This window comes from Mustelus asterias, chromosome 13, assembly GCF_964213995.1.
Source record: "Mustelus asterias chromosome 13, sMusAst1.hap1.1, whole genome shotgun sequence".
In the NCBI taxonomy this organism is placed as follows: domain Eukaryota; kingdom Metazoa; phylum Chordata; class Chondrichthyes; order Carcharhiniformes; family Triakidae; genus Mustelus; species Mustelus asterias.
The window spans coordinates 62,410,823-62,438,434 of NC_135813.1; the positions used below are offsets into that span (position 1 = coordinate 62,410,823).

General features: G+C 43.4%; 1 protein-coding gene across 7 annotated transcripts in view; it reads right to left on the reverse strand.

The window, feature by feature from the left end:
• The window catches only part of mzt2b (mitotic spindle organizing protein 2B), a 37,032-nt gene extending 12,327 nt beyond the window's left edge, over window positions 1-24,705 (reverse strand). For 2 of the 7 annotated variants that reach the window (XM_078226896.1, XM_078226900.1), the window contains exons 1-4: window positions 24,433-24,598; window positions 19,226-19,434; window positions 12,727-12,875; window positions 4,429-4,611 (exon numbers count right to left, since the gene is read on the reverse strand). In XM_078226896.1, the coding sequence (XP_078083022.1) occupies window positions 4,429-4,611; window positions 12,727-12,875; window positions 19,226-19,407 (514 nt within the window). In that variant the 5' untranslated portion in view covers window positions 19,408-19,434; window positions 24,433-24,598. Of the gene's footprint in view, window positions 1-4,428; window positions 4,612-12,726; window positions 12,876-19,225; window positions 19,435-19,836; window positions 20,080-24,432 lie in introns of all 7 variants that reach the window. The other 5 variants (XM_078226899.1, XM_078226897.1, XM_078226898.1 and 2 more) reach the window with 5 other exon arrangements.
• Between the last annotated feature and the right edge of the window lie 2,907 nt (window positions 24,706-27,612).

A 27,612-nucleotide genomic window follows, 5' to 3' on the forward strand; every position in this document is an offset into this window, starting at 1 on the left:
ATGGCAGCTCCGAATAATTCAGTTATTATTCTGATTTCCCACCACTACACCCACTCCCCCACCCACCCTCAGTAAATAATTCCTTTTTCACAAGTTCACCAGCACATTAATTACATGAATACATGAGAATCCCAAATCAAACATCCAATTGCTGGATACATCAATGTCACCTAACCAGCATTGCATTGAAGGCAGTGAACAAGCAGGTGATTAGATGAAGCAGCAGAACATGGGCAAATCCAGAGGTGGTTAGATGAATGAGTGAAAGACTGCCTCAAGCTCTTTATGGACCAATGTCACGTAGATTTTCTACATTCACGCTATCTCGATGGCTTCAGTCAGAAAGCAATGCTTTTAACATACACATGACTACAAAATTCCATTCACCTTTCAGATGGATTTAAATTAATTGCTACAATTGAATTAGTTTGCAAATGCATTTCTATAACAAAAGGTTGATGTATATGAGGAAGAATGAGTCAGCTCTTATGATATGGATATTTGTGCAGCACTAAGTATTTCCATACATCTGGACACCTCAAAAATTCCAACCCTTAGATCAACTACACTTAACCCACCCCCATCTCAGACAGTCAGATCGCACCAGGAACCAGAACTCTCACGTTATTGCTTAATCATTCTACTTCACTGATTATTGGAGCATAACTTTGGGAGCACTTTGAAAGTAGTCAAAAGCAGGTAATTTTGTTAAAAAGAATCTTTAGTTTTAACATTGTCCAACAGTTTGTTCTGGACTCTTCCAGTTATTGGTGACCACTCAACAACAAAAAAAAATCACAAGACTAACTATGTTAGCTTGTATCTGTGTCTCATTGTCCCACTCTTGCAATTTAAATTAATATGCCCTTAACTACCTTAGATATGGTAACTACCTTAGTGTGGTCTTATAGATTGTCTATAAGACCATTCCTTAGATGGACTCCTCAACCTAGAATGGAGGCAAGTTTAAGACCATTGATATTGACCTACACTGTATTACCTTGCGCTTAAATGTCTCCCTTGTGTCATTGTGACCAGAACTGGGCATAACTCATTTTTATTGAGCTTCCTCTGACTCATTCCTTCGTCTTTGTTATGAAATTTAACATTCTACTAGCTATCAATCAGTTTGACACGTTTAGCATTGAGTCAACAAAGACACGCAAGTCTCTTTCAGCATCATTCTTAGTTAGGGCAACAGCATTACATGCAGAATGCCAGATGTCTTTACCTTTTTCAAAAGGGAGCTATGTTTTTAAATGAATAAATTAAAAGATATTAAACTCTTCATGTTACTGGTTGGCACATACACAGGCTTACCAATAAACAGTGAATTAACTTCTGGGATTTTGAGATAGGGAGCACAGCTGCACCTGTTCCACAGCATATTTCAGATTAATAGAATATGTCAAAAATCAAGCAACAGTACTAAATTATACATAGACAGGACTGCAGGAATGACTGCAAGAGGACTGTAACATTGAAGGCTATATTTGAGGTCTGGCTGCCTTCAAATATCCACCCTATTGAACAAAATATATTATGGTTTACTGCAAATTAATAGAGGAGCTACTGTAAAGCAACCAGCTGGAGAGAGTGGGTGTTAACCAATGAAATAGTTTAACAAATAAAATTATGTACCATAGGATTAAGTTGCCACATTATTAGTTGGGTCCTGCATCTGGTCCCAGTCGGAGTGGTTTGTGAGTTGGTGTTTTAATTGCAGAACAGACAGTCATTGATCCAATTATACAGTAACTGACACCAAATTATTCAAGTGTCAAACATACCAAAAGATCATTAAGAAATCAAAACCTCTTAACAAGTCAAGTCTTGATCACTTCAATCTCTGTGATCAACAGGCCAATACCGACTCAAAAACAGCTTTTCCCCTGCTGCCATTAGACTTTTGAGTGGACCTATCTTATATTCAGTTGCTCTTTCTCTACAGCCTAGCTGGAACACTACATTCTGCACTCTCTCATTTCCTTCCCTATGTACAGTATGGTTTGTCTGTATAGCCCGCAAGAAACAATACTTTTCACTGTATACATGTGGCAATAATAAATCAAATTCCTTCACCAATCAGCCAATCTCAATGAATCCTACAGAATCAGAGGATGTTATTGGATCAGTTTCCTACAACATGACAGGTTCAGCGAGTTAAGTTTTCATAAACACCTTTTTTACAAAAAGCAACTTTCAATAAAGTCTCATGCGCGAAGACAAAATGCAATGTGAAGGCAGCACCCACTACTGCTGTGTAACAAAACACACTTCCATCTTAACGGCAGGATGTACATACAGTAAATATTGATAGTGCTGGCTGTGTTATTGTGGGATATTTCCACAACTTATAATTTACACACTGGGAACAGGTGGAAGAAGAGGTGGAGGAAATGAGTGGAAAACATGGCCACACTGACATCTCAGCAATACAGTGCGCACTGTATCAGGATGGCAAAGCTTTCTGGAACTGACTACAAAGCAATCCAAAACTGTACCAAAACAATAATCCTTGGTCACAAAAGATCTATCATGCACCTGAAACTAGCCACTCATCTCTACTATAACTGCTGAAAACAGAAGTCACACCATTATCTTTCAGTATCCATTTTATATTGTACACTTTAGATCCTTTCAGGAAATTCAAAGCTGTAAACACTTGAAATAAAAGCATCCAAGCCCCCCAACTGAACTGTCCTTGTAGAGTTTATTGAAACTTTGGTAGTTCCTTATGGCCCAGATATGGCAGTCAATGATGAAATGACCATTAATTTAAATTTGACACCAAATCAGTGGGATCCCCAGGTGCCCAACTGCGGAGTCATCAAGTAAGGTAAGCAGCCAATTACAATGGCGTATTCTCACAGACAGCACACCAGGAGGTAAAATGAATTGGCCTGGACATTCCAGACATTCATGCTTGCACAGGACCTTCCGGTCCCGCCGACACAGCATCCCTGCCATGTGTTTTTCAGCAGCGAAGGGAGCATTCAATGGGAAACCCCGTTAACAGTGGAGGGACTAGAAGATCCCGCTGCCAGCCAATGACAGGCTGCCTCCTCCGCCACTGCAAAACACGCAGTAGGTTGCACGGAAAATCGTGTCCATTGATTATCCTTCACTTGCAATTACATTTTACAGAGAGCAAAATAAATGATTAAGGTGAAAGCTGAAATATTTAACAAACTTTCAAAAAATGTTTTAAAGATATTTAGATTTATCGCAATGAAGAAATTTGACATTCTACAAATAGAAAATCAGTTTTTTAAGGCTAGGAAGGTTTTTCACTGAATAATTCTGAACTTAATTCACAGTTAGGATTTAGTTAGACCTCATTCAACAAGGTGCATTTTTTTTAACAAGGGTTTTTACAGTAAGACTAATAATGCAAGTTCTCATCAATTTAGTGACTTCTACTTGATTGCAATCTGGAGTACTTCACAGTGCACTCTGAAAACGCATTAAATCACTGGCAGTAACTTCCAGATTTCACTGTTAAGTGAGCACTTGAGTCCAAAAATTGCTGAGAGCTTCAGAGCAACAGTGGTGGCGAACACTGAGTTTTGCGATTCTCACCATGAAACTTATGTTGGCAGCCTCAGACTTACTGTATTTACTTCCAGTTATGCAATATAGATACAAGTGGATAAGAAGAGGCATCTTTCAGATTCTAAACGATACAAAAATGTAAAGTTCATCCAGATAGGAATAATCCTAATTTACAGAACATTTGGAGGCTTTACCTTTGGGTCCATTATTGGTAACATTTTCCTATTGATTTCAGAATATAATTTCTACCCATCAAAATATTCCATAAAAAGCTTCTTGATTAGACTACTCACTCTCCAAAAAATGGTTTACAGGGTATATATAATACTCAGGGTGCTCTGAGCAGTACAAGCCACAACACCTGTATTAGATTAGTTGGTCACAGCTGAGCACAAAATCTCACTGCCTTGGGTCATCAAAGAATACACATTTAGGAGAAATTCCTGGGGACCACAGAACCCTATCCCAAAGTTGTTCATTGTCTTCAGAAGAGGACTAAGGGCAGAAGATCGGAGAATTTGAAAAATAGATATAATTATACTCTGTATATACGTAGGTACCTCCACAAAATTATTCAAGAAGTATTCAAAACTTAAGTAGATGGAATATAATGATATGGTGGTAATTAAGAATTATAAGGCAAATGACTTATGCCAAATTTGGTATCCATCAATCACACAAGAGCATAATGAAAAGGAAATAGCCTGGGCAAATAAAACTTCTTATCTTTTCATTTTTGCAAATCTAATTCTAGATACTAGCCCAGGGTACAAGAAGTCCGCTCCACTCTATAAATGCCTTCAGTTTGCAATCTAGTTCCTAGTGCAATCACTGACTGTACAGGAACCCAGCAGATAAACTAATAAACGCAACCTGAGAAGGGCGAGAACAGGCAGCAAGAAAACTGGAAGGAACCAGGGGGACCTTGAGAGAGAGGTGTGCAAGCATCAGCAGGGTTGTAGACCACAATCTTAGTGGCTAGTCTCGGAGATCGAAGGGCAGAGGAAAAGGAGAGTGCTGGGATTTTACTGTTCTTTGCGGAGATAAACGAATGCTCTAGTTCAGAGAGGAAAGAGATGAAAAGACATTAAAGAACACAGGATGGAACGACGTACAGAAACTTAGCCCATTGCAAAGATACAAACGCAACTGATCTACTGAACAGTGTAGCTTAACTGAGCCGTATTGCCATAGCTCACAACTTTGAAAGAGCGAGTCATCATCAAAACCACTTTAAGAAAAAGTTATGAGGAAATCTAATACATCCTCTCATTTCGATTTAGTCTTTTTGACTTATTTTAGCAAGACTTTTAGTTATGAGCATCATAAGAGACTGGAAATTGTTACTGAGACAAATGATGTAAAGGAATAGAATTCACATTCAGTAGAGTAATGACCAATAGTATTTCAGCTCGTGTGTGTTAACAATAATTATCCACAAAGAGGTTTGATTTTCTTAAAGAGGATCCCAATGGAAGACTTCCTCTTCAAATTACAAATGCAACAGTAGTTTACACAAGGCTGACTCTTTTTGCACAGTAGAAATTCCTCCTCATAGTTGGAGTTAGTTTTTAATTAGGTCCCTGAGAGCACATGATCAAAAAAGTACTTAAAATGGAACTGTGTAAGTGAAATTTAAAACAACGCATGCCATGTTGTAGAATCCAATATATCACAAAGCTACTGTGAAAAAATATTTAATACTGCATTTCTCTGGATGACATACTAAAACACTCCCAGTGCAAGTAACTTGGCTTCCCTCTTAAAAAAAAGATTGTAATTTGCAAGAAAATTTGTTCCCAAGTAAGATTTGAAAGCATATTTCAGTGCAGTTACTGTATGACATTCCAATCAGACATCACTATTGCTCCAACAGAGATTTGTGTCTTACCTCAGGCTGTTCAGAGAAAGCAAGAGAACGGGAGGGGTTTGGGGAAGAAATTGAGGGGGATGGGGGGAGTGGAAAGACAAACACAGCAGCAAGAAGCTACACCTCCCCTCCCAACTTGCACGGAATACCAGAAGACTAGAAGCAAAGAGCTGGACTTCAGCAGCTTATCAGCAAGGGTTCAGTTGGTCAGAAAGCTCACAGTAATTATCCTTCAGAAATGTGTCAGGCTAAGTCCCCATTATAATATAGCTCCCGTCACAACCCCTCATTCCACAAATTAGTTTTGTCACCAGCGAAACAGAAATCCTCTAAAAAAGAAATACATTGTGAATTGTACTGTGATTTTAAAAGTCAATCTGATTGGTGAGACGGGGCGGGGGTGGGGCAGGGGGCACCATCCACAAAATGTCAATCATACATTCAGAATTGTATTATTTTTAAATTAGAAAGGTCCTTTATTGTATTTTGAATTAGAAATGTCCTTTGCTTGCTACAATGTGAAATGAATCAGTGCACGTGGTCAATGTCCTTCACTCCAGCAGCACATTTATAGAGCTTCAAGATCACGAGCCACTTGTGTGGCATTTTGCTCCAATGAAATGATTAGAATTATGATTCATACCCTCTGATCAATGCAATATAAAAAGTGTTTTTTTTTAATATTTGGTTTAAGTGTAGTCTTAGATATACTAGTCTGACCAAAGGGCAGAATCCAATATATTTCTGCCATTGTGGGTCCAATGTGGCAATTCTTTGGAACCCAACTCAAGTGACCATTCACACGAGCCTAACTGAGTGTTGGTGGGCGTGCTGACCCCTAGCATCATCATTTGAACTCAATTCTGTCATTACTTGGCCTTTACAATGCATGCACTTTCCAGCAAGGTGGGGAGGGCGGGGGTTGGGAAAGAGGTCACAAGATATTAAATGAAAACTTAGATTTTAAAATACAGTTTCCTGTTGGAAACAGCGATTAATTGGAAACAGCGATTAACACAGACGTACTGGCAAAGAAAGCCTGCTTGAACATTGTGTCAAAATAGCAAGAGTGACCTTCAAGGAGACAATAAACAAAGTAATATTATTTTTTAAAAAGAGTACACCTTTGACAGGACTAGTCAAGGTTAAAAAATGTATCAATGGAAAAATAATCTTCTGGCGACAGCAACAATTCAGAGAATGTTCCATGTGAGAGGGAGAGGGTCTCTCTGGCTGCTTGCCTCTCTTCCGCCGTCTTGACTGTGTCTGGGTGGCCTGGAGAGGAAGCATGTGGTGTCCACTGGTACAAACAAGATCTTCCTCAACCTTGGGGAACTACAAGACTGTTATTGCACTGTATAACAAGACAGTGGCTTTAAGTCTCAATGAGTTTGCTTCCACCCAGTTAGATTATTTTTAACCTGAATTGATTCTTCGACCAATGCCATTTGTCATCAATCTAATTTTTTTTTTAAAAAAGGCAAAAACAAATTGTCATCTATTTTTAGACAGGGGTTTAGTGGGGTAGGGAGTGAAGAAATTCTTAGAGCTCAAGTCTTCTTTCTCTCTTCTCAACCCATTTCTTTGGGTCTCTCTGGGTTGTGTACTGTACCCAAATCGGCAGGATGAGTAGACAGAAAATTGACATTTGGGTCTTCTGAAATTACCTTTGAGAGAGATCAGATTGACCAACCATTCAATTCTCTCTCTCTGGGAAGCGTTAGGTATCTACTCAGCAGAGATTAGGGGTGCAGCATCTGGGGAGTTACAGTTCTGAACTTGTTTTTTGTCATTCTATGATAGACTGCACTGATGGTTAACTTCAGTAGATAACTCCAACTACCAGTTGCTTTTAATATTTTAAATTGAGTGACAATTTTGCAATTCCACTGAAGTTAGGAATTTTTCTTCCAATGCAGTAAATGTGTCCCCCTCCACGTTTCTGCTCGAGATCGATCCTCCCCACCTTCCCCCAAACACCCAGTCCCACCTTCAACAGCAGTTCAGTACGAACAGACAGACAGATTTCCTGAATCAGTTTTAAGCATGCCCGAGGTTCTAACTGTGACAAAAATACACCCTGACAAAAGGCAAAGTAATACATTTCTAAACAGTTTTCTTCTGCATTTAAAACATGAGGCGGATTCTAAGGCTGGTTTGAAGCCCCTCACTATAAATTGTTAAATCACAGAAACATGGAATCCCGACAGGAGGCTATTCGGCCCATTGTGCCTGCACCCACAACAATCCCACCCAGGCCCTATCCCTGATACCCTAGTCCTCCTGACGCTAAGGGGCAATTTAGCATGGCCAATCAACCTAACCTGTATATCTTCAGAGTGAATAAAAACAGAAAACGCTGAAGCAGCTCAGGCAGCATCTGTGCTGAAAGAAACCGAGTTAATGTTTCAGGTGAGTGTGACCTCTTGTCTTTATAAACGGTGACATTTCCACACAGCAGTCACAATGCAGCAAACAAATGGCAATTCTTCCAAGTGTGGTTGCAGAGGTGTTCCTACCAGTCACCAAGTGTTAACTTGCTGCTACAAATAGCAACAGTCTAACAACCTGTAATCAAATCTAGCTTTACTTGGTTGTAATTATATTGCCTTTTTAACCAAATTGATATTAAGATTGAACTAAGAATTGTTCTTAATACAGGATGTAGCCAATTAGCTGGAATGTAAGAGACATTTGACCAAATGTTTCTGCATTGCACAGGATCAATTGTCTTGCTTTTAATGCATCAAATTCATTGGAATCAGTAATTGGGAAAGGGTTTTTTTTGGCCATAATCTGATCAGAAACAAAGCGGAGGAAGAACAGAGGTGAATTAATTCACTTCCAAACCTTTCTCCTCAAACTCCCATGCCAATTTATTTTTTCTTTTATTTGTAAAGAGTTTCCATTTTGGGTTAATAACCCAAATACCCACAGTCCGAGATACCCCACAGCAAGTGTTATACGGACACTTTTACAAATCAGTCATTGGTGTTTTGAGACTAACTTAGATCTGCTAGAACATCCAACAGTAGCATTGCATAAATCCTCTGCATCACATACCTGCTGGAGCGTTCTAGGTTCTCTTTAGTGGGGGCATGCTGAGATGGGCTAATTTTGAAGTGACTGACAGAGGGCTGAACACCCTCCCTACATAAGCAGTGCCAGCTTAATTTCAAAATCTAAACTACTTCATTCCTGACAATCACTATCTACCCATTTGTGATCTCCACAGGACATGACACATCAGGACCATTCAAAACAGAAATGTTGTAATTTCAAAGAAAATTGCATTTCCATACATCTCAGTAAAACATGCGAATGGACTTTGCAATCTATTACATACTGCAAAATGCCACAATGAGATGAACGAAAGGCTCATACTGTTTGACACTGACAGAGGGAGAAACTCACTGCTCTTAAAGTAGTGCCATAGGACCCATTACCCTGCTGAACTGGAAGAGACATAGCTTTAATAGCTTATCTGAAGGTCAGCATCCCAGGCCATGCAGCACTCCATCAGTGCTATACTGGTGCATCAGCCTAGCAAATGTCCCTCAACCACAATCCCCTGACACAGATGGCACGTGTGGAACCAAATGAATCAAGCTGACACTTTTATAGCTCCAAAAGCAACCTAGCCCTGAAGGTTCAGATGGCAAGTCACGTTAGAATTTCTTCCAAATATCTACCCTCCCAAAAACCTTACATCTCTATGCTCAACTCAGACCTGGGGCCCCTTCTGTCAGAGCCATGTGTCAAAGCCCAGACCCTGACTACCACCAGGGTCACTTCTTTCTACTTCTATTGACATGGTTCACTGCTTACCCAACCTCAGTTCCACAATGGCACAAAGCAGAGGTAGGTTTAAGTGATTTATGGTTGTACAGTTGGATATAAGGTATAGATTTGAGTTTAATTTAGCGTTTCTGTGTAAGGAAGGGTAAAACTCTAGTTAGAGTCATGTTAAACAAAGATATTTGCATGTTTGGGGGCTTTTATCTTTATTTTAAACTGTGTGGAATTTGAGGGGAAACCCACAGGAATCTGATTGGGTGACATCTACCACTTGATTTCAAAGTGGGGTGTGTCTGACCACAATTAGCCTGTTGGGTTAAGATATATGTTATAACCTGTGTTATCCTTAAAATTTGTGTACATTTGTGAAGATAAGTGGGAGTAAAGTTGTAATATAGTCAAACTTTCCATGTTTAATAAATGTTTTTCTTCTGTTGTTAAAAGCTAATCTTGTGACTTTGTTCATCCACGTTTTCTAAAAAAAAAGTAAAAGTTAGGTTCTTTTGAGCCAGGGTTCAATTCTGGGACCTTCCAGTCCAGTAATATCAACTGGGATCATAACAACAACTACTGAAACTCCTTCACAAGCAACAGACTCTGTAAACTCTAACTAGGCATGATGTGGAGATGCCAGCGTTGGACTGGACTTGGCTAAGTTTGGCTACGGAACTTGGCTAAGTTTGGCTAAGGAACTTGGCTAAGTTCCGCACACATGAGGACAGCCTAAACCGGGATGTTGGATTTATGTCACATTATCAGTAACCCCCACAGCTCGCCTCCTGGACTTGCGGGCTGTCCTGTCTGGAGACAATACACATCTCTTTAACCTGTGCTTAATGCTCCCTCTACCCACATTGTCTGTATCTTTAAGATCTGGTTGGCTGTAGGGATTCTCATTCTAATCAGTATTCTGTAACTTGATTTTGTGTCTCTGTGCCCTGTTTGAGAGCACATTTCCACTCCATCTGACGAAGGAGCAGCGCTCCGAAAGCTAATGATATTTGCTACCAAATAAACCTGTTGGACTTTAAGCTGGTGTTGTTAAAACTCTTACTGAACTCTAACTAGCCCAGATTTCCATCAGTGGGGCCTTACCACCCACTCATGTCTGCTTGCTCACAGTCCAATCTCACTAAATTGGCTCCCAATCTCCTAGCATGACAATTTCAGCTCTTTATAATTTGTGAACTCCTCCATCCATTTGCCCCATTCCAAGTTCTTTGTTCTCTTCAACCTTGCCTGAAAGTTTCCCCCTCTTTTTCTCCCATTTGCGGCAAAGATTTTGGCCGTCTCAGCTTTACTCTTTCACTAAAGCTCTCCCCATCACTTCTCCCAATCTTCCAGAGCAATCCGAAAATCTGTCTATTCAAGACTGCATTTGATCAGCTCCCTAAAACTCCCAACATCCTTAACTTCCTCATTCATGTCGCATGCCTATTTTTACTCCTCTGTGAAGCACCTTAGGATATTTTCCTACACTGAAGTTGCTGAAATACAAGTTAGTTAATGCAGCTGAGCCATAGACACCAGAAGATCCCAGGTTCAAAGCCCAGTCTGTGTTGAATTATGATGTGGAGATGCCGGCGTTGGACTTGGGTGGGCACGGTAAGAAGTCTCAGAACACCAGGTTAAAGTCCAACAGGTTTATTTGTAATCACGAGCTTTCCGAGCTCTTCTCCTTCATCAGGTGAGTGATGAAGGAGCAGTGCTCCGACAGCTCGTGATTCCAACCAAACCTGTTGGACTTTAACCTGGTGTTGTGAGACTTGTTACTGTGTGTTAAGTTAGTTGGTTAAGATAGGTGGTAAGAGTGCTACGCTTAACTTCATCACCCTTAGGCCAGGAGAGATGGTGGGAGGGGGAGGAATGAGAGAAAAAGAAACATTATTCCTGCTTCTGACTGCCACAAATTTAATCCTGCTGGAAAGTGTCTTTGAATTTATAAATATTAGCTGAGAGCAGTCAGGTTTGGCTGTCAACACTCTCCCTAGGTCTGCATACTTGAGGATGACTGATGCCTATGAATATTATTCCAACAGCAATCAACGTCTTGCAGGGAGGAAAGAAAAACAAAATCAACCTTCTCCTCAGAACTATACTTACCAATGGCACATAACTAGACGTATAACTGGTGTAGGCAATAGACGTATCACATATGTAACTGGGGCAGGATGGTCACTTCGGAGGGTGAAGTTAAGGCATGGTAGTTGGAGTTAAAGAAGGTTTACTCTGTATCTAATTTGCGCTGTACGTAGATACAGAGTGCTCACTCTTCCATTTTTCAACATTTTGATAAGCACAAAAAGTTTTTTGTTTTGCTCGGGCCCCATAATTCATCTAAAAATATTCAAATGAATAACTGGGATGGTGTCTTATTTTAGTGTCAGGATTTTTTTCTATTAATTCGTGGGACATGGGAGTCGCTGGATGGCCAGAATTCATTGCCTATCCCTAGTTGCTCAACAAATTGAATGACTTGCTCGGCCATTTTGGAGGGCAGTTGAGAGTCAACCATATTGCTGTGGCTCTGGAGTCACATGTAGGCCAGACCAGGTAAGGGCGGCAGATTTCCTTCTCCGAAGGACATTAGTGAACCAGATGGGTTTTTCCAACAATCGACAATAGTTTCATGGTCATCAGTAGATTCTTAATTCCAGATATTTTTTATTGAATTCAAATTCCACCACCTGCCATGGCGGGATTCGAGCCCGGGTCCCCAGAACATTAGCTGAGGATTACGCTGTATGCTTTCAAAGGCTGTTCGGGAATGACTGAGAGAAGCACCATATAAGGAAAAGTCCTTAAAGAGAAGCAGGTTCTCTTTCAATTTGCATTTATTTTATCTTAAATTCTTTATTTCACATACCATTCTCTGGGTTGGGCAGCAGGCAGAGGGGTGTGCTCGCAGGCTTCTGCTGATGGTTTCATTTTGACCATTGAGAACTGCAGCTGATGAACTGGGGGAGGCAAACACCACTTGTGCTTCCCTACCCCCAGGGAGGATCCTTCCCCTGGCACCACGGCTTAGATTGTGAATTTGTGAACAGTCACAGACACGCCACATGCTGTACTTCGCACACCCAGAATTAAACCCTGCTCTAGCGATGGGAATAAAATTCTTGAGCCAGGTCTACTTAGGGTGAAGAATGAAAAAGAAACTTATTTCTGAGCTCATTACAAGATCTGAACTTTAAATTGACTGCAGCAAAGTTACTAGAAACGTTCTTTAGGTGCTGTGCAGATAAGTCACATTTTACCAGTTTTAAATTTAACATTTCAACTATAAAAATACTTTCAATCTGCTGTGCTTTGAAATATACTTTGCCTTGTGCATGCTGTTTGAGAAGTCCAATATTTAAAACTGTTTACACAACACCTCTATGGAGCATACAATCTGTGGACGAATAATGAGATCTGAGAGATGAGGAACTCAGAAGTACGCGCTACTATAATAGTAATTACTTTGGGGCATTACTCCCACTGGTCAGCTGTTGGTCTCTCACCTCTGGAGTCCGCCAGGTTGCTCTGCGTCGTTGTGGACGGTGTCTCAGTTGAGGACATCTCAGCCAGTCGGTGTCCTGCGCACATGGCTTTCAACATCTGGAATACCGCCAATGGAGCCACGTTCATCTTCAACAGATCCACGATTATCCTGACAGGTGAGAAACAGGAACAGCCATCAGAGGAACCGGATCCTTCCGGCACTCAACATATGCTGGTAACAAAACCAACAATTCCCGGCATAAATAAATATCGTGTGGAGAAGTACCACAAAGATAAACAGTTTAGAACGGAATAATGGGGAATCATGAAAAATATACAGGGTAACACACATAAATAACTGAGATCAAAAGTGCTGTGCTTGTATAAAAGACAAAGGCATGCCAAATAGTTCAAAACGGCAAAAAGAATGGCTTGGGGTTTAAGCCATTGTCCTGTTAGGACAGGTTGAGGAAACTTAATTATCATGGAGTCCCTACAGTGCAGAATGAGTCTATTTAGCCCATCAAGCCTGCACCGACAACAGTCCCACTCAGGCCCTATCCCCATAACCTCACATATTTACCCTAGCTAGTCCCCCTGAAACTAAGGGACAGTTTAGCATGGCCAATCAACCTAGCCTGCAGATCTCTGGACTGTGGGAGGAAACCGGAGCACCCTGAGGAAACCCACGCAGACACAAGGAGAACAGACAGTCACCTGAGGCTGGATTTGAACCCGAGTCCCTGGCACTGTGAGGCAGCAGTGCTAACCACTGTGGCACCCGCATGGTGTCATTAACCTGGTGGCATTGAGGAAAGACAAATTATAAAAGAACACAAACCAAGATCTATATAGTTTTTAATAAATCCTGAAGCTAAATCTATGGGCGAGATATGGATCTTTGTGCTGAATCGGGAGAAAATTACAGAATCTGAAAACAACCCGAGGAGAATGAAGTAAATGCAATTTAAGTAACATGATGTCTACATTTAGGAGTTATTGTCCAGTACAACAAATAATGAGCACAGATGTGTAAGTGGTGTCCTCAGGGGGAGATAATGTACTCCATAATCAAGCAAACAGAAACTCCACTTTGTGGATTTCTTATAACTTTAGTTTGCAGATAGTTTCAGTGTATGCCAAACACCCATTAGACCATTTTTTAAAAAATGGTGAAAAAAGGAATGCTGAAAATATACAAACCAGTCCGCCTCTGTGTTCTAAAGACAGGCTAACATTTCAAGTCTAACCCTTCATCAGGAATGAAAATAAAAATAAACGGGGGCAATCGTAGTGTTCAAAACTTAAAGGGCAGGCAGTGGAGAGAGGAGGGAAGAATGAAAGGATACTCCAAGCCACTGCAATGAAGTTAGAGGGTTGAATGAACAATGAAAAGGGAGCATGTCACAAGCAGTCCAATTCAGTGTGAAATGGCCAGGAAAGTTGGATGAGTCTCCTTTATGAAAAATAGCAGCCATGGAAGGTACAAAGATTACACTGATGGAAAGAAAGAAAAACTTGCATTTTTATAGCTGCTTCCATGACCTCAATAGTCTCAAGTGCTTAATGGCCAATTTGCATGCAGCAAAGTCCCACAAACAGCAGTGTGATAATGATCAGAGAATCCGTTTTAATAATGTAGATTAAGAGATTAATGTTGTTTATTGAGGTCTTTTTAAGTCACGTTGAGAGCACAGATCCAAAAGACAGCTTCTCTGAGTGTGCAGCTGTGGAAGTTAAAATGCCCAGATTAAAATTTCATAGCTCGGGAGCTAAATTGTGCAGAAGCCAAACTGTGGAAATTAAAGTTTCATGCCTTCTCTGTAACAGCTAGTGGAAAATGTTCATCAGTTTGCAGACTTTCAAAGGAGTCAGTGTCTGCTATTTCAGCATGAACAGGCTAATCTTCATCTGCGCAGGCCCCACAACATTCTGCTTTTCGGTCTACACCAGAGGGTGAACAAGACCAGATTTTTCCATAACAAATACCAAAGGCGAGATATGGGGAAATGCTACGCAAATGGAAGATTAACAGGTCAGTTTTTCATCGAATGAGAAAGGGCAAAAAGCCAGGATTTAATTGGTGAATATGTATGCAAATGAAGGATGAGAAAAATTGCTTGTTTCTGATTTGCTGTAGTTGACTATAATTGTCAAGTTGTTTTTCTGTATCAGAAACACTTGCAGGACAACTGCAGCATAGTTCTCCTTGTGCACAAGTCATTAAAGGCCTCGCATCGGATTATGCATGGTGTCTAGTGCTGTTTGTACTCAAGTCGACTAAGAGTGCCTAAAGTTGCTGGTACCCAGGATCTCTGACACAGCGTACCCACTGTTGAATAAATGGGGTTTATGTCGTCCTTGAGTAGGAGGTAACCTAATTGAACTTAATTAGAATAACTAAAAGAGTCGATAGAATAGATAGATACTCTGACGGAAGGGTCTCGAAGTAAGAAGTTTAACAACACCAGGTTAAAGTCCAACAGGTTTATTTGGTAGCAAAAGCCACACAAGCTTTCGGAGCTGCAAGCCCCTTCTTCAGGTGAGTGGGAATTCTGTTCACAAACAGAGCATATAAAGACACAAACTCAATTTACATGAATAATGGTTGGAATGCGAATACTTACAACTAATCAAGTCTTTAAGAAACAAAACAACATGAGTGGAGAGAGCATCAAGACAGGCTAAAAAGATGTGTATTGTCTCCAGACAAGACAGCCAGTGAAACTCTGTGGGGGTTACAAATAGTGGGACATGAACCCAATATCCCGGTTGAGGCCGTCCTCGTGTGTGCGGAACTTGGCTATCAGTTTCTGCTCAGCGACTCTGCGCCGTCGTGTGTCGCGAAGGCCGCCTTGGAGAACGCTTACCCGAATATCAGAGGCCGAATGCCCGTGACCGCTGAAGTGCTCCCCCACAGGAAGAGAACTGTCTTGCCTGGTGATTGTCGAGCGGTGTTCATTCATCCGTTGTCGCAGCGTCTGCATAGTTTCCCCAATGTACCATGCCTCAGGACATCCTTTCTTGCAGCGTATCAGGTAGACAACGTTGGCCGAGTTGCAAGAGTATGTACCGTGTACCTGGTGGATGGTGTTCTCACGTGAGATGATGGCATCTGTGTCGATGATCCGGCACGTCTTGCAGAGGTTGCTGTGGCAGGGTTGTGTGGTGTCATGGTCACTGTTCTCCCGAAGGCTGGGTAGTTTGCTGCAGACAATGGTCTGTTTGAGGTTGTGTGGTTGTTTGAAGGCAAGAAGTGGGGGTGTGGGGATGGCCTTGGCGAGATGTTCGTCTTCATCAATGACATGTTGAAGGCTCCGGAGGAGATGCCGTAGCTTCTCCGCTCCGGGGAAGTACTGGACAACGAAGGGTACTCTGTCCACTGTGTCCCGTGTTTGTCTTCTGAGGAGGTCGGTGCGGTTTTTCGCTGTGGCGCGTTGGAACTGTTGATCAATGAGTCGAGCGCCATATCCTGTTCTTATGAGGGCATCTTTCAGCGTCTGGAGGTGTCTGTTGCGATCCTCCTCATCCGAGCAGATCCTGTGTATACGGAGGGCTTGTCCGTAGGGGATGGCTTCTTTAACGTGTTTAGGGTGGAAGCTGGAGAAGTGGAGCATCGTGAGGTTATCCGTGGGCTTGCGGTACAGTGAGGTGCTGAGGTGACCGTCCTTAATGGAGATACGTGTGTCCAAGAATGCAACCGATTCCGGAGAGTAGTCTATGGTGAGTCTGATGGTGGGATGGAACTTGCTGATGTCATCATAGAGTTGTTTCAGTGATTGTTCACCATGAGTCCAAAGGAAGAAAATGTCATCGATGTATCTAGTGTATAGCATCGGTTGAAGGTCCCGTGCTGTGAAGAAGTCTTGTTCGAACCTGTGCATGAAGATGTTGGCATATTGAGGTGCGAATTTGGTCCCCATGGCTGTTCCGTGTGTCTGGATGAAGAACTGGTTGTTGAAGGTGAAGATATTGTGGTCCAGGATGAAGCGGATGAGATGTAAAATTGCATCTGGAAACTGGCAGTTGTTGGCGCTGAGCACTGAGGCCGTTGCAGCAATGCCATCGTCATGGGGGATGCTGGTGTAGAGTGCCGAGACATCCATTGTGACGAGGAGCGCTCCTGGTTCAACTGCTCCATGTATGCCGAGTTTCTGTAGGAAGTCCGTCGTGTCGTGACAAAAGCTGGGGGTTCTTTGTACAATGGGTTTCAGGATGCCCTCGACATAGCCGGAGAGGTTCTCGCACAGGGTCCCATTGCCCGATACGATGGGACGGCCGGGTGTGTTTGCCTTGTGTATCTTCGGGAGGCAGTAGAGATCTCCAACGTGGGGGAGTACGTGGGATGAGTGCACGGAGGGTGTTCTGAAGGTCCGGATCAAAGGTCTTGATCAGAGTGTTGAGTTGACGGGTGTGTTCTTTGGTCGGATCTGCAGGTAACTGTCTGTAGTGTTCCTCGTTGTTTAGTTGTCGGTACACTTCTTTGCAGTAATCCGTTCTGTTCAGTATGACGATGGCCCCTCCTTTGTCTGCTGGTTTGATGACAATGTTGCGGTTGGTCTTGAGAGCGTGGATGGCGTTACGTTGTGCTTGGGTGATGTTCGGGGCTGTCTTGTGAGTGCGGCTGATGAATTTGGTGTTGACGCACCTCCTGACGGCTTGGGCATACATGTCAAGTCGAGGGCAGCGGCCTTCCGGAGGAGTCCAATTCGACTCTTTCCTCTTCGGATGCACTGCGGATCTCTCTGTCGGCTGTTCCGGTTCATTGGCTGTCCCATTGTGTTCGTTGTTGGCCTCTTGGGGTTTGTGGAAGAACTCCCTCAGCTTCATTCGCCTGATGAATTCCTCTGTGTCTGCTGCGAGACTGATGGGGTCTATTTTGGTGGTGGGGCAAAAATTAAGCGCTCGGCTGAGAACTTCGATTTCATCTGGTTGAAGTGTGTAGTCGGACAAGTTGACAATGGACTTCCCTGCAGTGGTACTGTTTTCTACTGTGGTACCGGGGGAGGCTTGGTTGCTGCTGGTGGTGATGCCGAGTTTCTCAAGTTTCCTGTTCTTGGTGTGCATGTAGATGGTGTAGCTCCTTTGTCTCGTCTGCTTGGCAGAGTTTCGCAGCTGGTCTGCATCCTGAGCGCAAGTTGAGAATATGGACTCTATCTTGGTTTCCAGGCTGCGGCGTTTGCAGTAGAGTTGGTGTATGAGGTGGTTGAGGAGGGTGAGAGAGGTGCGACGGCAAAGTCTCTCAGCGTAGTCTGTGTTATAGGTTGACCTGTGTTATAGGAAGAGTCTTGAACACAGGGGCATAACCTTAATGTTAGAGATAGGTTGTTCAGGGCTAAGGTCAAGAAGCATTTCTTTACTCAAATGATGATGGAAAGATGGAATTCTCTCCCTGAAAAAGCAATTGTCACGAGACCAATTGAAAATTTAAAAACCATAGTTGGTAAGTTTTTTGTTAAGCAAAGGGATTAACAGATTACAGAACCATGGCAGATAAATTAGGTACATCAGCTATGATCTAGCTGAATGGTGAGCATGTGTAGCTAGCTTTCTGTAATAAAATGAACTTCAGTCCAGGTTATGTGCTTAAAACTATGGATAGGAACTTAGACCCAAAATCTTCTAAATCAGAGATGAAAGTGCTACCAGTTCCGGTCACCCTATTATAGAAAGGATATTATTAAACTAGAAAGAGTGCAGAAAAGACTTACTAGGATGCTGCCGGAACTTGATTGTTTGAGTTATAAGAAGAGGCTGGATAGTTTGGGACTTTTTCCTCTGGAGCGTAGAAAGCTTAGGGGTGATCTTATAGAGGTCTATAAAATAATGATGGGCATAGATCAGCCAGATAGTCAATATCTTTTCCCAAAGGTAGGAGAGTCTAAAACTAGAGGGCATAGGTTTAAGGTGAGAGGGGAGAGATACAAAAGGGTCCAGAGGGGCAATTTTTTCCAGAGGGTGGTGAGTGTCTGGAACAAACTGCCAGAGGTAGGAGTAGAGGTGGGTACAATTTTGTCCTTTAAAAAGCGTTTAGACGGTTACATGGGTAAGATGCGGGCAATTGGGACTAGCTTAGGGGTTTAAAGAAGAAGGGCAGCATAAACAAGTTGGGCTGAAGGGCCTGTTTCCATGCTGTAAGCCTCTATGACTATGCCTCTATGACACTGAGCCATGAGTGACAATGTAAACGTAGATAGCAGACACCAGTGTTTGATCATTCTTACAACAAACCTGTTCTGGAAGTAAAATATCTGCAATTTCAGCATCATTGCCGTCCAGATAAACATTGCTTCTGAAAAGGATTCCCTTCATATTTTACCTTTACACAGGCTGCGAGCACTATTTGCTGCATTATTAAAAACAAATCAACATTGCAGGAAAGGTTAATCATATTTTAATTTTTAAAAAATGCAGAGTAGTTGATCAACTTCTGAACAGAAACCATTCCAGCATTATCCATTTTAATTTTGAGCATCTCCCAGGCTGATTTCCCATTTTTGTGGTTACTGTCAGACTTACTTGAACACTTCCTGGTCCATGACAATACCAGCAGCTTGTGTGAGCTCATACAGCTCCAGCTCTTCTGCACTGAGGATCTTCTTCTTCTTGATTGTATACTTCTGTACATTTCCACTGACTGTGGCCAGGAGGGTCTGCTGGACTTCTAGGGCAGAACTCCCAGCTTGCTGTGGTACAGCCATCTGTTATCACTGGAACAGTCCCTCAAACTGAAATCCAATAAGTAACAAGGCATTATCTCTTGCACCATATGAGAATATGTTCTGTATCTTTATGGTAAGAAGTTTAACAACACCAGGTTAAAGTCCAACAGGTTTATTTGGTAGCAAAAGCCACACAAGCTTTCGGAGCCCCAAGCCCCTTCTTCACTTGGGCTCCGAAAGCTTGTGTGGCTTTTGCTACCAAATAAACCTGTTGGACTTTAACCTGGTGTTGTTAAACTTCTTACTGTGTTTACCCCAGTCCAACGCCGGCATCTCCACATCACTGTATCTTTATCCCATGGCTCAAACAAGCAGGAGAGCCATTTACATCATGAGTAAATCTCATCATACTAAATTATCAGAAACTTAAACATTGCAGAGCTCACTGCCACTTTATTTAATGCTTACATATTCAGAGAAGCTATCCATTTATCTGGCGTGTCCAGTTATCCTATCCTTCACATGGCGAGCCCATGTCCTGACCTAGAATTTGAGGATAGTCTTCTTCTAGGTTGCAAGGAATAACCTCCATAAATAGCCATTTGGAGATACCAGTGACATGCTCACAGAATCCCACTCCCTCTGACATGAGATATTATGCAGTAGCTCCCACGTGGCCCTGGTTTCTCCCAAGTAGAAGCACCACGCAGTCTTCATCATATTAACGAAAGCAACGTAGTTTAGTAGGAAGCTTACTAAGGAACAGATTACACAAATCAAGCAAGCCAAGATTTAACTTGGCTTAATTCATTCCAACGTTACTGCGTTAGTAAAATAACGCAGGTGCTGGAAACCTGAAGTAAAAACAGAAAATGCACAGCCGGTCTGGCAGCATATGGAGAGAGAAACAGAGTTACATTTAACCAGTCCTGACAAAAAGTCAGTCATCTAACCGAAACCATTCTTTCTTGAAAGATATTGTCACACCTGAGTAATTGCTGTATTTTCTATTTTTATTACTACATTACCATTGAGTCTAGGCATAATGACGTTACATGAAATTAACTCAAGTTTGCTTATTTGTAATCACAATGAATATCACACTTGATAGGAAAGATCATCGATTAACATCTTTCTTATGGAAGAGGTTGGAGACAATGCCAGGGCTTAAATCGCTAAATTGTGAAGACGGATTTCGTAAGCTTGACTTGTGTTCTCTAGAATTCAGCAGGTTATCTCATCACGGTGTTTAAAATGATAAAGGGATTCCAACTGGAAGAAATGGTCATGGTTGATCAGACCCAAAATCTTCTAAATCAGAGATGAAAATGCTACCAGTTCTGGTCACCCTATTATAGAAAGGATGTTATTAAACTCCCATTTACACAGCTTTAGTTCCTCTGGTGGTAGAATTCAGGATGTGGAGATGCCGGCGTTGGACTGGGGTGAACACAGTAAGAAGTCTCACAACACCAGGTTAAAGTCCAACAAGTTTATTTGGTAGCAAAAGCCACTAGCTTTCGGAGCGCTGCCCCTTCATCAGATGAGTCAAAAATGTGTCACCTGACAAAGGGGCAGCGCTCCGAAAGCCAGTGGCTTTTGCTACCAAATAAACCTGTTGGACTTTAACCTGGTGTTGTGAGACTTCTTACTGTAGAATTCAGAACAAGGGGATTATGATCTTAGAATTAGAGTTAGATCATTCAGAGGTAAATTTTAAAAAAACACTTCTTCTCATAGAATCATAGAAATCATAGAATCATAGAAACCCTACAGTGCAGAAGGAGGCCATTCGGCCCATCGAGTCTGCACCGACCACAATCCCACCCAGGCCCTACCCCCACATATTTTACCCACTAACCCCTCTAACCTACGCATCCCAGGACTCTAAGGGGCAATTTTTTAAACCTGGCCAATCAACCTAACGCACACATCTTTGGACTGTGGGAAGAAACCGGAGCACCCGGAGGAAACCCACGCAGACACGAGGAGAATGTGCAAACTCCACACAGACAGTGACCCGAGCCGGGAATCGAACCCGGGACCCTGGAGCTGTGAAGCAGCAGTGCTAACCACTGTGCTACCGTGCCGCCCTGCACAAAGAGCAATGAAAAGTGAAACCCCCTTCCCCAAAAGGCTGTGGACGCTGCATCAATTAACTGAGTTAACAGATGTTTATTAAATAAGGACTCAAGGCAAGTGAGGCAAAGGCAGGTAAATGAGGTTGAGGTACAGTGGGCAGAACTTTCCCGCCGCGCTCGCCCCAAGACCGGAAAATCCCACCCAGCAGGTCTGGCAGCATATGCAGAGAGTGCTCACCCACAGCTACGATTCCCGTGGAGGGTGGGATGGAAAAATTCTGTCCAAAGATTAGCCACAGGCTCAAGGGGTGTTTTTCCATTCCTGTATTGCTAAATGGATTCTCCAAGGGAATAAATACCCATTCACCACTGTTTGTGATTTATATAAATGATCTGGACTGTTTGTGATTTATATAAATGATCTGGAAGAAGGAGTAACTGGGGTGATCAGTAAGTTTGCAGACGACACAAAACTGGCAGGACTTGCAGACAGTGAGGAACATAGTCAGAGGCTACAGAAGGATATAGATAGGCTGGAAATTTGGGCAAGGAAATGGCAGATGGAGTTCAATCCTGATAAATGCGAAGTGATGCATTTTGGTGGGAATAATGTAGGGAGGAGCTACACGATAAATGGAAGAACCATAAAGGGTGTAGAGACGCAGAGGGACCTGGGTGTGCAAGTCCACAGATCTTTGAAGGTGACGTCACAGGTGGAGAAGGTGGTGAAGAAGGCATATGGCATGCTTGCCTTTATAGGACGGGGCATAGAGTATAAAAGTTGGGGTCTGATGTTGCAGATGTATAGAACGTTGGTTCGGCCGCATTTGGAATACTGCGTCCAGTTCTGGTCACCACACTACCAGAAGGACGTGGAGGCTTTGGAGAGAGTACAGAGGAGGTTTACCAGGATGTTGCCTGGTATGGAGGGGCTTGGTTATGAGGAGAGATTGGGGAAACTGGGGTTGTTCTCCTTGGAAAGACGGAGGATGAGGGGAGACTTAATAGAGGTGTATAAAATTATGAGAGGCATGGATAGGGTGAACGGTGGGAAGCTTTTCCCCGGGTCGGTGGTGACGTTCACGAGGGGTCATAGGTTCAAGGTGAAGGGGGGGAGGTTTAACACAGATATCAGAAGGACATATTTCACACAGAGGGTCGTGGGGGCCTGGAATGTGTTGCCGGGCAAGGTGGTGGAGGCGGACACACTGGGAACGTTTAAGACTTATCTAGACAGCTATATGAACGGAGTGGGAATGGAGGGATACAAAAGAGTGGTCTAGTTTGGACCAAGGAGCGGCGCGGGCTAATTGTTCCTTGTTTCAAGGCTTCATTCTATGATCATCTTGCTGGTGCCAGTACAGAGCGAGACTGCGGATAGTTGGGAACCTGTCTCGGGGGCAGGGAATTCATATGGTGTTCGTGGAAGTGGAAATGACTAGGGTTGGGAAGCATTTTCCGATCAGGGCCATTGTGATCTCCTGGACTCGTTTCGATCGCCTCAGGGGGTCGGAGAGGAATTTCCCAGATTTTTTTTCCCCATATTGGCCCTGGGGTTTTTCACTCTGGGTTTTCGCCTCTCCCTGGAGATCACATGGTCTGGAATGGGGGGGTGGGGGTGAGTTAATAGGTTGTAATGAACAAAGCATCGTAGCTGTGAGGGACAGCTCGGTGGATAGGATATTGGTATGTAGATAGGCTGGAAAATTGGGCGGGGATCCTGGATTCAGGATTCAATCCTGGACCGGGGAGCGGCGCGGGCTTGGAGGGCCGAAGGGCCTGTTCCTGTGCTGTATTGTTCTTTGTCCTTTGACCGTTGACTGAGATCCAGTTCACAGGACATAGTTTTTGTCTCCAATAGGTGCAAGAGCCTGCCCTTCTTAGAGTTAAACATTGATATATACCAACTGCAGCCAAATGAGTAGAGATTGGAAGGGCGGGGGAGAGATTTAAAAACAACTGGATTACTTATGTTAGAGGAGAGAATACTCAGCAGATGTAGTGGCAGAATTACATGGATAACCCAAGAAAAACAACACTTTTCACTACGTACCAATAGAATCCCTACAGTGCAGAAAGAGGCCATTCAGCCCATCGAGTTCACACCGACAACAATCCCACCTATTCCCGTAACCCCACATATTTACCCTGCTAATCCCCCTGACACTGGGGTCAATTTAGCATGGTCAATTAACCTAACCCACACATCTTTGGACATGTGACAATAATAAATCAAATAATTCTGAATTCCAGGGAGCATAAGTCAAGCTTACAGAATCTATCTTCATAATTTAGCGATTTATGGCATTGTCTCCAACCTCTTCCGGCAGCACGGTAGCACAGTGGTTAGCACTGCTGCTTCACAGCTCCAGGGACCTGGGTTCGATTCCCGGCTTGGGTCACTGTCTGTGTGGAGTTTGCACATTCTCCTTGTGTCTGCATGGGTTTCCTCCGGGTGCTCCAATTTCCTCCCACAGTCCAAAGGTATGCGGGTTAGGTTGATTGGCTATGCTAAAATTGCCCCTTAGTGTCCTGAGATGCGTAGGTTAGAGAGATTAGTGAGTAAAATATGTAGGGATATGGGAGTAGGGCCTGGGTGGGATTGTGGTCAGTGCAGACTCGATGGACCGAAGGGCCTCTTTCTGTACTGTAGGGTTCTATGATTCTTCCATAAGAAAGAGAGATGAATAGATGCTTATTGCTGTGATAGTCATTGTGGTGACACAATGATTTGAGTTAATTCCCTGCAGCATTCTCTCTGTGGACAGAGACTGATATCATCTTCACCCCGAGCTGGGGACATGTCTGAAGCTGAGGCGGGTATGATTTGAAGAGCGGGACCCAGGCCCCAGGGAAGCCGGGGGAAGGATTGGAGCCGGAGCGGAGATAGCGGCCCGGAGAGCGGGCACAGACTCGGAGCGGCTCCGGGTTCCCTCCCGCCTCCTCGCAGCCGCTAATCGGAGCTCCCCTCCCGGTTATTTACCTGCTCTCTCCCCCCGGCCCGTGCACCTCCTCCGCTCCCACCAACTGGAAACCGCCGCCTCGCACAAACAGTCCCCCCAGGGCGGAGCTCCGAGCCGGGGGAAGACACAGCAGCTGCACCTTCAGCCCCAACAGCAGCACTGCCCAATCCCAGCAGCAGCAACACTGCCCAGTCCCAGCAGCTGCACCCCAGCAGCAGCACTGCCCAACCCCAGCAGCAACACCCCAGCCCCAGCAGCAGCACCCCAGCACTGCCCAGCCTCTCCTTCAGTGTGCATGCTTTGCACAGTTTACAACAATACATTTGCCCATAATCTGCACTGAGATGTGGGAGGAATAATTGCTTTTTTTAAAAAATTGGTATATTTTGGTCCTTTATTTCTAATCAAAAAGCCAATTCAAATTAAGTCTAAAGTTTATTTATCAGTGTCACAAGTAGGCCTACATTAACACTGCAATGAAAATCCCCTAGTCGTCACACTCCGGCACCTGTTCGGGTACACTGTGGGAGAATTTAGCATGGCCAATGCACCTAACCAGCACGTCTTTGGAGTGTGAGAGGAAACTGGAGCACCCGGAGGAAACCCACGCAGACATGGGGAGAATATGGAGACTCCGCAAAAACAATTACCCAAACCAACAATCGAACCCAGGTCCCTATAGCGCTGTGAGGCAGCAGTGCTAACCATTGTGCCACCCAGTCCAATCATGGTCCATTCATGAGGGGCAAACCAGATCCAAGCTGACAAGACAGGTGGCACATGGTGGCACAGCACCAAGGACCCGATTCAATTTCAGCCTTGGGTGACTGTGTGGAGTTTGCACGTTCTCCCCATTGTCTATGTGAGTTTCCTCTGGGTTCTCCAGTTTCATAGAACCATAGAACCCCTACAGTGCAGGAGGAGGCTATTCAGTCCATTGAGTCTGCACTGACCACAATCCCACCCAGGCCCTATTCCCATAACCCCACCTATTAACCCTGTAATCCCCCTGACACTAGGGTCGATTTAGCATGACCAATCAACCTAACCTGCACATCTTCGGACTGGGACACATCTTGGGTTTTCTTCCACACTCAAAAGGTGTCCAGGTTAGATTGTTTGGCTGCGCTCAATTGCCCCTTAGTGTCAGGGGATTAGTAGTGTAAATATGTGTGGCTACAGGGCTAGGGCCTGGGTGGGATTGTTGTCTGTGCAGGTTTGATGGTCCGAATGACCTCTTTCTGCACTATAAAGATTCTATGGTTCTAAGAAAACAAGACATTGCCTCCCATCTTGGGTTCAATCAAACAAGATCCAAGCTGACAGGATGAGGCATCGTATTCCCTCGCACACTCACTCACCTCTCACACATCTTGTTCCTTTGATTCGGCCTCTATGGTCCTGGCCTCTCTCAGCCCCCAGGGCCCCAGTCTTGGCATTTCTCACCTCCTGGATGGGTCCTAGTTTGCTCTGCCATGCGGTTGTCTTCAGTCTTCACCTTGCCTGACAGTTTAAATTGACTTTGCCAGTATTTCCAACTCATCCAACCAGAGGCCAGCTTCACAGTGCATTGGCTGCTGATAGGCTGACTAGTGTGCCTATCAGAAGCCAATGCAGTGTGAAAATCACCTCCAATTGGACGAGCTGGAAGGACAGCTTTTTTTTCAAATTTAAACCTGGACATACCCATTTTGGGACCCCCTGCTTTACTCTATATATGTACATGGCTCTTGTAGTTAATAAATACTTCAAGCTACGAAGACTTCATTAAAACCTACTGGAGAGCCAAAGGACTTGAAACATTAACTCTGTTTCTCTCCTTACAGATGTTGAGTTTTCCAAGCATCCTCTGTTCTTGTCTCAGACCTGACAACAATTACTTTCTGCTTCATGGAGGTATGTGGGAGAAATAGACTTTGAACCTTGGGTTATTATCCAATGTACAATATTTTAACGGGGGAAGTGTTGTGCTGTGGGAGCAGGTTGGAACAGAATCTTCATTTTCTGGGTGTTTTGTGAAAAGGCCCTCGTGCATTGGAGAATGTGTCAACAATGACCTGGTGCACAATTTCTGAGTGAATGCACACACAAGCATCATCTGCAGTCCTGGAGCTCAATGTCTGAGGTGAAGTAGTTTGGATTTTGGATTGAAGGTGAAATATTTCCCAGCTGCTCTGTGAATTATCTTCATGCCCCTGAGTTTGCTGAAGGAGGAAGCCATATATATTTCTGGACATAAATTGTCCCATTGGGTAGATACAGCATGGGTTCATGAAGGGCAGGTCATGTTTAACTAATTTGATGGAATTCTTTGAGGACAATATGTGCATGGTGGACAATGCAGAACCTATGGATGTAGTGTGTCTAGATTTCCAAAAGGCATTTGACAAAGTGCTGCACCAAAGGCTGCTGCGTAAGATAAAGGTGCACGGTGTTACAGGTAATGTATTAGCATGGATAGAGATTTGGTCAACTAACAGAAAGCAAAGCGGAGGGTAAATGGGTGTTTTTCTGGTTGGCGATCAGTGACTAATGGTATGCCTCAGGGATCAGTGTTGGGATCGCAATTGTTTACAATTTACATAGACGATTTGGAGTTTGGGACCAAGTGTAGTGTGTCAAAATTTGCAGATGACACGAAGATGAGTGGTAGAGCAAAGTGTGCAGAGGACATTGAAAGTCTGCAAAGGGATATAGATAGTCTAAGTGAGTGGGCAAGGGTCTGGCAATTGGGGTACAATGTTGGTAAATGTGAGGTCATCCATTTTGGTAGGAATAACAGCAAAATGGATCCAAAGATGTGTAGATTAGGTGGATTAACCATGCTAAATTGTCCCTTAGTATCCAAAGATGAGTAGGTTGAGTGGATTGGCCATGTTAAATTGCCCCCTTAGTGCCCAAAGACGCAAAGGTAGAGTGGATTGGCTAAATTGTCCCTTAGTGTCCAAAGACGTGTAGGTTAAGTGGATTGGCCATGCTAAATTGTTCCTTAGTGTCCAAAGATAAGAACATAAGAAAACAGCAAAATGGACTATTATTTAAATGGTAAAAAATTGCAGCATGCTGCTGTGCAGAGGAACTTGGGTGTCCTTGTGCAGGAATCTCAACAAGTTGGTTTGCAGGTACAGCAAGTAATTAAGAAGGCAAATGGAATTTTGTCCTTCATTGCTAGAGGGATGGAGTTTAAAAACAGGGAGGTT